Raw genomic sequence first — 12257 nt, 5'->3', positions numbered from 1 at the left:
ATTTATTAAAAATAAACCAGAAGGCCTAGAGCTTAGATATTTGACATGTTGCATTGCCTACTGGATCTCTACAAAATTTGTTCAAATCTTGACCCCCCCCCCCAAATCTTCAAAACTTTTCTTAAAATAAACCAGAAGGCCTAGATCTTAGATATTTGATATGTAATATTTCCTAGTAGACTTCTACAAACTTTTTTCAAATCATGACCCCCAGGGTAAAATTGGCCCCGCCCCAGGGGTTACTTGATTGTACATCGGAAAATCTTCCAAAAATATTTCTTAAGATCATCAGTTTGACATTTGAAACATGTAGCTCATATCACTCAGGTGAGCGATTCAGGGTCATCATGACCCTCTTGTTACTTGAGTGAGTTATTATTGGCAGATGGTCTGGCATCTGTGGTCTGTCATCAACATTTTAAACGTCATCTTCTCTGAAACTTTTGGCCAGAATTTTGTTTAAACGCCGGGTCCTACCTGGCTGATATTGCGGTGGTAAAGCCATTAAGCATATTTAGAGAGTAGGCTGGGCTTATCTGACAGATGATGGGTGATAACACTGAAACTATCTCTAGTAAACAGAGCCACGTGTGCTTTTGTATATTTTTCAGATCTGAATAAATTGTAGTAAATACTCATCTACAAATTAAAAAGCCTATGTATCTACAAGGGTATCTACAAATATTTTTCATTGTTGAAATACTAATAATTTACATGACTGGATGAAGTTAAGAAGTTTAAACTTAACTTTGCTTTTGTATCAGTATCAGAGCAATGGTACACAGGAATTAGCATTTCATGTAATAAATATTAAAATGTGGAAATATTTATGCTTACTTACACAATTCTTTGAAACATATTCCATAGAATTTTTGAATCTCTCAAAGTTATAACAATATATGTCAGTATGTGTATTACATAATGAATGTTTGAATATTTGTTTTTACATCTCCCAGAAATTGAATTTTGAAACTACTGGCTCTGATATCCATATTTAATATGCATGTAAATTCTAACAAGCTGCACTAAAAACATACACCTGGTGACTAAGTATCCTAGGAATGTTTTAGTTCAGCTTATCACAGTGACCAGAATACCCCCATTTTATAAAGTAGGGTACTTAGAGTAATCAGACCTGCTAATTTTACTAGTACTTATTTCAGTATACCAAAAATACTCATCTGGTTGAAAGAGCTATATATTTTAACTGTAACAGTTTCAAATTATACAGTTACTGTTCATTTGTTTGAAGTAGGTCAATACTCAAGGAAGTCAAATTACCTTCTAACCTAATGGGTCAACCAATGTTTTGGGAACTAGATATAAATCACTTTTATCTACAGCTTTCAGGTGGCGTAGCTAATTACTGTGATGTGCGCAATACAGGGATGCGGGGGATTATTTTGAAGGTTAAATCAGAAAGTGAATTATCATTTATGGAGTAAATCTAGCTTGTTTATAGAAAAAGCAGAAGATTTTATTTCTTTTCTTTATCTAAATGCTGAATGGAGTTATTTTTTCATCTCCCGCCATCTGTCAGATAAAGATGTTACTCATGTAAACTTCCCTATTCTGTTATTGGCTGAAAGGGAGGTCATAACCTTTATGGGGGCTGGCTTTAGCAAGTAGAGGTAAATTTGAATTTCTAGCAGACAACAAAAAACTTTTTTTCAGAAAGGCAGTAATTACTTGATAAAAATTTACAAAATTTTACACACTGAATTCTGTCATACTAGAGAACATATGTTCCAAATTTCAGAAAATAAAGTTCACTAAAAGCAGAGATATTTAGAAAAAATGTATCAGTTTTCTGTTGTTCACATCACTGTGTTCAGCTGAAAAGTAGACATTTTCTGAGCTTGTCTGCCTTTTATACTTTTACCCTGGTGTTTAAATGGTTCTGTTTGACAAGTTTTAGGGGTAGTCAGAGATAAAAATAGGTAAAAGTTTAACCACTTAAACTGTTGAATCACTGGACGGATCATCACAAAACATCGTCTGTAGCATCCTCGTAGTTCCTCTTCTAAATGATTCCACTTGACTTGTGTTAGGAGCCACCAGAGCTAAAAGTAGCAAAAACTTTATAAGGGTTTTATTTTCAGGAACCATTTTGCAGATCCTCACCAAACTTGCTCAGAAACATCCCACTGGGGGAGACATACTGTTTTTGCCCCATCCGTCCATCTGTCACACTTCATTTCCGATCAATAACTGGAGAACCATTTGAGCTAGAACCTTTAAACTCCGTAGGATGATAGGACTTACAGAGTAGATGACCCCTATAGATTTTTTGGTCACTCCATTAAAGGTCAAGGTCACAGGGGCCCGAACACGAAAAAGCATTTCGTATTGATAACTTCAGAACCACCTAACCCAGAATGTTGAAACTTAATAGGATGATTGGTCATGCAGAGTAGATGACCTCTATGGATTTTGTTTTCATTCTATTAAAGGTCAGGGTCACAGGGGGTTGAACATTTAAACTTCATAGGGTGATAGGACTTACAAAGTAGATGACCCAAATAGTTTTTGGGGTCACTCCATCAAAGGTCAAGGTCACAGGGGCCTGAACATGTAAAACCCATTTCCGATCAATAACTTTAGAATCATCTGACCCAGAATGTTGAAACTTCATAGGATGATTGGACTTGTTGAGTAGATGACCCCTATTGATTTTGGGGCCACTCTATCAAAGGTCAAGGTCACAGGGGCCTGAACATGGAAAACCATTTCCGGTCAGTTACTTGAAAACCACTTGACCCAGAATGTTGAAACTTCATAGGATGATTGGACATGCAGATTAAATGACCCCTATTGATTTTGGGGTGACTATTAAGTGGCGCTTGCAATAAATTTCCATGCATTCTTGTTTATACACTGCTGTGACACTAACAGTTCACAAACTGTTAATTTTGTGATCGTCCAATCAAATAATACCTTATCTGGACACGCGTATCGAGAACCGTTCAGCCAATCTAAAGCTTAAGGGGCATTACCAATGAGTGGATCAATTATCGAAAACAACAATTACCCATGCCTTCTTTTCTTTCCTTGCATTTGCAATAGATTACTGCTTTAAACTGATAAAAGTAAGATATGGCTACATAGTGTTCACTTTATAATACAATGTACCTTTTTAGCTCACCTGTCACAAAGTGACAAGGTGAGCTTTTGTGATCGCGCAGTGTCCGTCGTCCGTCCGTCTGTAAACTTTTGCTTGTGACCACTCTAGAGGTCACATTTTTCATGGGATCTTTATGAAATTTGGTCAGAATGTTCATCTTGATGATATCTAGGTCAAGTTCGAAACTGGGTCACGTGCCATCAAAAACTAGGTCAGTAGGTCTAAAAATAGAAAAACCTTGTGACCTCTCTAGAGGCCATATATTTCACAAGATCTTCATGAAGATTGGTCAGAATGTTCAGCTTGATGATATCTAGGTCAAGTTCGAAACTGGGTCACGTGCGGTCAAAAACTAGGTCAGTAGGTCTAAAAATAGAAAAACCTTGTGACCTCTCTAGAGGCTATATATTTCATGAGATCTTCATGAAAATTGGTCAGAATGTTCACCTTGATGATATCTAGGTCAGGTTCGAAAGTGGGTCACGTGCCATCAAAAACTAGGTCAGTAGGTCAAATAATAGAAAAACCTTGTGACCTCTCTAGAGGCCATATTTTTCATGGGATCTGTATGAAAGTTGGTCTGAATGTTCATCTTGATGATATCTAGGTCAGGTTTGAAAGTGGGTCACATGCCATCAAAAACTAGGTCAGTAGGTCAAATAATAGAAAAACCTTGTGACCTCTCTAAAGGCCATATTTTTCATGGGATCTGTATGAAAATTGGTCTTAATGTTCATCTTGATGATATCTGGGTCAAGTTCGAAACAGGGTCATGTGCGGTCAAAAACTAGGTCAGTAGGTTTAAAAATAGAAAAACCTTGTGACCTCTCTAGAGGCCATACTTGTGAATGGATCTCTATAAAAATTGGTCAGAATGTTCACTTTGATGATATCTAGGTCATGTTTGAAACTGGGTCACGTGCCTTAAAAAACTAGGTCAGTAGGTCAAATAATAGAAAAATCTTTCGACCTCTCTAGAGGCCATACTTTTCAATCTGTATGAAAGTTGGTCTGAATGTTCATCTTGATGATATCTAGGTCAAGTTTGAAACTGGGTCAACTGCGGTTAAAAACTAGGTCAGTAGGTCTAAAATTATTAAAATCTTTTGACCTCTCTAGAGGCCATATTTTTCAATGGATCTTCATGAAAATTGATCTGAATGTTCACCTTGATGATATCTAGGTCAGTTTCGAAACTGGGTCACGTGCGGTCAAAAACTAGGCCAGTAGGTATAAAAATAGAAAAACCTTGTGACCTCTCTAGAGGCCATATTTTTCATGAGATCTTCATGAAAATTAGTGAGAATGTTCACCTTGATGATATCTAGGTAAAGTTCAAGACAGGGTCACGTACCTTCGAAAACTAGGTCAATAGGTCAAATAATAGAAAAACCTTGTGACCTCTCTAGAGACCATATTTTTCAATGGATCTTCATGAAAATTGGTCAGAATTTTTATCTTGATAATATCTAGGTCAGGTTCAAAACTGGGTCACATGAGCTCAAAAACTAGGTCACTATGTCAAATAATAGAAAAAAACGACGTCATACTCAAAACTGGGTCATGTGGGAAGAGGTGAGCGATTCAGGACCATCATGGTCCTCTTGTTAGAATTAATACCCTGTCAGTACAAAAATGAGAAATGATTACGAAAATAAGTTACATCATTTTGTTTTGATTATACCCCCACAAAACGAAGTTGGGGTGGGGGGGTGTATATCCTTTCAGCAGCCTTAACGTACTAAAACGTATAAGCGTCTGATGGCCCTTTCACGCTTCCGTAGAAACAACATTTATTACACGAAACTTATTTTGAAAATATTTCTGAAATGTCTAGGTCTGCAGCTTTCAAATACGGTTAAATCTTACATCTGAGGCATATACTGACACTCTCAGACAACATCAAAAATGACATTTTGAGCGATTTGATGAAGTTCCAAAATTATCAATGTACCCTTGGTCCGTTACGGACCCCTGTGGGATTTGTGTTTATCCAGAACTCAAATACTTTTTCATAGATTAAAAGCTGACATGCTGTACTAAAGTCCAGGTAATTTCAATTCATAATAAAGTGCTGAAAATTGGCTCCCCAATAGCAAAAAAAAAAAAAAAGAGTCCACGCGCATACATTTAGACGGGTTGACCCCTGCGCGTGACCCCTGACTACGAATCAAAATGCGGCTTTCGTTTTCAAGTTTAGCATTTCTACTTTCATTTTATTTACTTCCAGAAGTAGCTGAAGGTCGAGTGACGTCATTTTCTGTGTTGTCAAAAACATACATATACCTGGCGAGGTTGCATGAATATGTGCTGGCCGTCCTAAGGTTATAGGAGTGAGCTTGGCGGTTGGTCGGTCGATCCGTTGGTTTTCATGGTTTCTGGATGATAACTCCAAGAAAGGCTTGACCGATTTAAATAATTTTTGGTGCACAGGTGTAACATCAGAAAATACAGGCCAAATTCGAATTTCGGGTCAGTAGGTCAAAGGTCAAGGTCACAGTGACCCTGAACAGTTAAACGGTTTCCGGATGATAACTTGAGAATGCTTGGGCCTAGGATCATAATTTTTTGTACACAGGTATAACATAATGAATTGCAGGTCAAGTTCGACTCTGAGGTCTGTAGGTCAAAGGTCAAGGTCACAGTGACTCGGAACAATTAGACGGTTTCCGGATGATAACTTGAGAATGCTCGGGCCTAGGATCATAAATTTTGGTACACAGGTGTAACATAAAATGCAGGTCAAGTTCGACTTTGAGGTCTGTAGGTCAAAGGTCAAGGTCACAGTGACTCGGAACAGTTAAATGGTTTCCGGATGATAACTTGAGAACACTTAAGCCTAGGACCATAAATTTTGGTACACAGGTGTAACATCATGAAATGCAGGTCAAATTCGACTTTGAGGTCTGTAGGTCAAAGGTAAAGGTCAAAGTGACTCAGAATAGTTAAATTGTTTCCGGATAATAACTTGAGAATGCTTGGGCCTAGGATCATGAAAATTGATAGGGAGGTTAGTTATGACTAGCAGATGATCCCTAATGATTTTGAGGTCAGTAGGTCACAGATCAAGGTCACAGTGACCCGGAACATTTAAACAGTTTTCGGACAGTAACTTTAGAATGTTTGGGACTAGGATCAGGAAACTTAATCTTGAGGTCAGTCATGTCAAGCAGATGACCCGTATTGATTTTGAGTTCCAAAGGTCAAAGGTCGTTTTAACCTTTTACGGACAATAACTTGAGAACGCTTGGGCGGAGGAGCATGAAACTTCATAGGGAGGTTGATCATGACTAGCAGATGACCTCTATTGATTTTGTGGTCAGTAAGTCAAAGGTCAAGCAAGTTTGGCTTAGACATTGGCTTAGTTCTGTGACAAGGCCATATTTTGGGGGTATGATTCGTCACTCCTGTGACAACTCTAGTTTATATCTAATTTGATTATATATTGATACTATATTAATCCTGTAAGTACACACTTTCAAACGAAAGATAAATGATCTTTCACCGATTATAAACACATAACCAGTATTTTAATTTACTTGCGTCAAATTCGAATACGAAAATAACTTAAAAGAGTGCGAAAATAAGCTTTAAACTATTTGCATTTTCCTCCTATTTTAACTATTTCACCACTCTTATATACAAGAAATAACTTCTCTAATAATTTGGTATTTCTGGGTAAGTTGTCTATCGATTTTATTGGCATTATATTTCATATGAACAATTATACATAACTTTGCTTTAAACAGTAAATATCTTTTTAATAGTGCCAGAATCAATTTGCGAAAAGTAACGATATTTAATGCGAAAATATGCTATACATTTTTGATTACCATTAGGCCTATTTTCATCATTTTAAAGCAAAATTATAGTTCACATATCATAAAACATATGCCAATAGTATCTTTAAACTTATGAAAAAGTAATAAAGATGGATAATTTGTTTCTTTTTGGGTTTCAACGCCATTTTTACAGCGGTATTTCAGTTATGTAATGGCTAAACCTGTTCGCCGCAAGTAACTGACATCTCTCCCACATGAATCAGAGGTGGAATGCGAACGATTACAGACACAATGTCAAGTCAGGGAGAACATATGCCTTGCACAATTAAAGGGTCTAACTCACGACCCTGCGGCCTGTAGATCTGTGCTCTTCCTATTTAGATAAGTTGGCGTGCCAAAGATAGATCAGTGATAAAGAATAAGCAAATCCGTCTATGCTCTAGCGAAAAATTTAATATATTCCCTCGATATAGGAACACAGCCAGCATGGTTTTAGCCTTATCAAACCTTGTAACGGATTTTCATCAAACTTGAGTCAAATGATCACCTCATCAAGACAATGTGCAGAACTCATGAGTCAGCCATGTTGGCTCAAGGTCAAGGTCACAATGCCGGGTCAAATGTTTGAGCCTTCCATTTTGTGTCCACTCTGTATCTCCTAATCCCCTTGAAGGATTCATATGAACCTGGGTCAAATGATCATCTATCCAAGACGATGTGCAGAACTCATGAGTCAGCCATGCTGACTCAAGGTCAAGGTCACAACTCAAGGTCAAAGGTTTTAGCCTTCCATTTCGTGTTAGCTGTTTATCTCCTATACCATTTGAAGGAATTTTATAAAACTTGGGTCAGATGATCACCTCATCAAGACTATATGCAGATTTGATTAGTCAGCCATGCTGGCACAAGGTCAAGGTCACAACTTAGAGTCAAAGGTTTGAGCCTTCCACTCTGTATCTCCTAAACCCCTTAAAGGATTTGGGTCAAACTTGGGGCAAATGATTACCTCATCAAGAACTCACGAGTCAGCCATGTCAACTCAAGGTCAAGGTCAAAGGTTTGAGCTCTGTATCTCCTAAACCCCTTTTAAAATTTTCATGAAACTTTGGTCAAATGATCACCTGCTCTACATGATGTGCAGAATTCATGGGTTAGCTATGTCAGTTCAAGGTCAAGGTGACAGCTCAAGGTCAAATGTTTACCCTTTCACTATCCATACCAGTGGCGGGGGATTTAGCTGTCTTTCAGACTGCCTTGTCTGTCATATCTTTGTTACTATTGCTTACATCTTACTGTAACTTCACATAAACATTGTACAGCATACAAAGAAAATATGTGCAGGACCTGGGCCAGTTGTACCCAAGGTCAAGATTACCAAGTTGTTATACTTGGAATTGTTTTTGTGTTGAATTTTTTTCTTCGTTTGTAGACGTATCTTTGGTACTTTAAAAGATAATGACTAGAAATTAAAAATATTTCTTTATAATCATCATCTGCATGTGTGGTTACAATCCCTCTAATTGTATTTTTGACAGAATTATGCCCCTTTCATACTTAGTTTTTTTGGCTATCTTTGTTTTCTGGATATAATTTCAGTACAATATAAGATAATGACTTAAAACTTGAAATATATCTTTATCATCCTCATCTGCATCTTTGGTAACAATCCCCATAACTCTATTTGTATTTTTGACCAAATTATACCCCTTTCATATTTAAATTTTTGACAAACTGTTTCCTGGACAAAATTTTGGTACTATATAAAATAATGACTTGAAACCCAAATTATATCTTTACCATCAGCATCAGTACACATTCCATACTTTACCTTTAACCCCTCTGAGTAGTAGGGTCTTTTTATGCTCCCCTTTGAAGAAGGAGGGGTATATTGTTTCGCAGATGTCTGTTGGTCGGTCGGTATGTAGGCCAATCCGTTTCCGATGATAACTTAAGAACGCTTGGGTCTAGGATTATGAAAGTTAATGGGGAGGTTGCTCATGACCAGCAGGTGACCCCTTTTGATTTTGAAATCAGTAGGTTAGAGGTCAAGGTCACGGTGACCCAGAACAGTTAAACAGTTTCCGGATGATAACTCAAGAATGCTTGCGATTAGAATCATGAAAATTGATAAGGGAGGTTGGTCATGACCAGCAGATGACCCCTATTGATTATGAGATCAGTAGGTCAGAGGTCAAGGTAACATTGACCCAGACAAGTTACATGGTTTCCGGATGATAACTCGAGAACGCTTGGGCCTAGGTCAGAGACCACCAATTCAAAAAAGTACAGGGAACTTACTGGGAATGAGGTAAGTGTATACCTGGGAATAAGGTAACGTCTGTGCATTCTGATTGGTCAGTCATGTAAACAAACCCAGGAAGTGATTATTTTTTCAAAATTGATATTTTTCCACTGCATTTACAGTATTTTATTATACATTTTGACAAAATTTGCTACATTTTATGTGTATTGAAAAAAAGTTTTATCAAACGAATTTCTCCCGCCATGTCAATGATGTAAACAGGGGGTCATCTCATTCACACGAAAATTACTCAAATAAAGTATCACTATTCATATGTTTTTCGTCCGATATTTTGGTAGAACTAAGATAGTTCTTGAGAAACTTGTAATTAGATATACATGTTTCGATGTATGGAAGGCCGTAGACGCCATAATGTTACAATGTAAGTCTATGGGAAAACAATTGGTGGTCTCTAACCCCTAGGATCATGAAAGTTGATAGGGAGGTTGATCATGACCAGCAGATGACCTGTATTGATTTTGAGGTCAGTAGGTCAAAGGTGAAGGGCACAGTGACCCAGAACAGTTAAACCGTTTCTTGACTATAACTCAAGAACGCTTGGGCCTAGGATCATGAATATTGATAAGGCAGTTGACCAGCAGATGACCCCTATTGATTTTGAGGTCAGGTCAAGGTCACAGTGACCCGGAACAATTAAACTGTTTCAGGACAATAACTTGAAAATGCTTAAGCCTAGGATCATGAAAGTTGATTTGGAGGTTGGTGATTACCAGCAAATGATCCTTATTAATCTTGAGGTAAGTAGGCAAAATGTCAAGGTCACATTGACCCAGAACAGTTAAATAGTTTCTGGACGATAACTTTAGAATGCTTAGGCCTAGAATCACAAAACATGATAGGGAGGTTGATCATGACCATCAAATGACCCCTATTGGTTTGAGGCCAATAGGTCAAGGTCACCAGAACAGTAGAACTTTTGTGTACAGTGACCAAATAATTTCTGTTCCATGTGCAATTACTGAGTGCATCAAGAGGGGTGGGGGTGCATTTCAAGTTCTATGATCTCTTGTTATATCTTGGTGTATCTTCCTCTCTTATTGAGACATAAATTCATTTTACTGTCAAATTGCTGAAAAGTGGAGCATGCTGTCTTACGGAAAGCTCTTGTTAGATGTTCTCTTGGCCAATTTTAGGGGCTGCTAGATCTAAAAATAGACATGGATCCTCATCATACTTGATTATCATCATCATCATTCAGCTTGGTTCAAATGGTGGGGGGCACTTGCTGGGTGGCCAATCCAACTGTTACCATACATACAGGTTTTGGCAAAACTTCACAGGAGTGATCAGTACCAAACCAAGCCTAATTGTGCATATCGACGACATGTTCTGCCTCGCTGCACAAAATGGCTGCCAGTGCTAAAGGTATACATAGGGGGAAGAAATATGTTTTTGTGACAAAACACCTTCTAGTTTTAGAATAATTTTACACAAATTGTCCTTGTGTGACCTTCTACAAATAATGTTCAAATTTTTCTGATTCGTAAAAAACGTGGCTGCCAGAAGGTGCGGTGACCAAATTACTGCCCTAAGGTCAAAAATGGCCATGCGCCTGTGTGTGACCTGTACTTACTATAGGCAAACTATGAAAATCTTCTTCCCTAAATCAATAATAGCTGCCTTGATACTTGGCGTTATGATATCAGAGTTGAACTGTCTACTGTAATTATTCAAATTATTGCCCTAGGTTAAAAAATGTGTGAGACATGTATATAGAAGAAACCTAACTCTGTACTTGTACCATTACAACACACTTGAAGCCTTGTACACAGGTGAGTGCATTAGGGCCAATGATCATCTTGTTTAAATACTTTTAGTTTTTAAATTTTACTTCAGGTTTGGTCAAGTGGAAGAGTAGGATATCTTCCAATGCATTTCATATCATCATCAACATCAGTGTCATCATTAGAGGACGAGATAAAGTTTCAGCAACATCAACATACTTTCTCCAGTGGTATATACTCTACAACATAACATATAGAGTGAACTCAACCTTTACATTTTGTGTAAAGTGATGAAACTGCTTACAGTAAGAACTCTGTTCAAAGTTTTGACCAAGTTGGTCATCATGCCTTAATTGAATAGAAATATAAAACAATTTAAAAAGCTGGCAATCTCTACATACTTTATATCAAAAACGATAAGTGAACATTGAATGAGTTTATGATCATATATTTTTAGGGAGAAGGGCACTTAATTGACCCTTGTCCATCCGGATTTCAACTGTGTTTTGCAATCTGAGATATATTTGAGTTGTCAAACCTCACAAGATTGTTATTCAGCATGTGAAGTTGGGCACCTGGTGTTTTAATTGTGATTTCACCAAGCAAGACCACAGTTATGACCCTTGACAGTCAGAAATATGCATATAGTAACAGGAGTTGGGGCACCAGTGTCCTATGTACACATATTTTTATTATCAGGGGTGTAAAATTCTTTTTCACACCACTTGCTCTGCAGGACTAGTAGCTATTAAAATCTGCTTGTCCTCAGTGAACAGTCACTCGCTCTAATAATTGACATTTTTAATACTGTCACGTTTTATGGAAGAAGGATTATGTACAACAAGCAAATTTGAAATATAACACATAGCTTGTACACTACGTTTCCTTTTTGATTATTCATTTTTGTTACTCTTAAATTTCCTTTTCACACCAGACATTTTTCTTTTTCTTTCACTAATCTTGTCATCTCCACCATCAAGTTGCTGTCGGTAATAACTGCATCGATAGTAATAATAATCACAGCCTAACCCCTACCATAGTTTCCGAGAGTGTCAGGAAAGTATTATTTATCAGTTATTATCATTTTCTCAAGACTTACTTCCCGAAATAATAATTTTGAAAAGTGTCCTAAAAATATGGACACAATAATCATTCACCTACCAGTCTTGAAAGCGAAAAAAATGTTGACAATCATCAGTAATTATTCTGTCGATAAACTAAGTAATTGGCCTTGTTTTCATCATCAGTTAACATCCTATCAAAGAGCTAAAAGAAGTGTGTCGGTATCATGACATCTGAAGTGG

At 37.3% G+C, this 12257-nt stretch overlaps 1 protein-coding gene across 3 annotated transcripts in view; it reads left to right on the top strand.

Moving 5' to 3' along the window:
* The window catches only part of LOC123531549 (aladin-like), a 121248-nt gene extending 109421 nt beyond the window's left edge, over nucleotides 1-11827 (top strand). For all 3 annotated transcript variants that reach the window (XM_053517496.1, XM_053517495.1, XM_053517494.1), the window contains exon 14: nucleotides 11066-11827. In XM_053517496.1, coding sequence (XP_053373471.1) covers nucleotides 11066-11203 — 138 coding nt within the window. In that variant the 3' untranslated portion in view covers nucleotides 11204-11827. The remainder of the gene's footprint in view (nucleotides 1-11065) is intronic.
* The last annotated feature ends 430 nt before the right edge of the window (nucleotides 11828-12257 follow it).

Source organism: Mercenaria mercenaria, chromosome 11, assembly GCF_021730395.1.
Source record: "Mercenaria mercenaria strain notata chromosome 11, MADL_Memer_1, whole genome shotgun sequence".
In the NCBI taxonomy this organism is placed as follows: Eukaryota; Metazoa; Mollusca; class Bivalvia; order Venerida; family Veneridae; genus Mercenaria; species Mercenaria mercenaria.
This window is presented reverse-complemented; position numbering and strand designations above follow the sequence as displayed.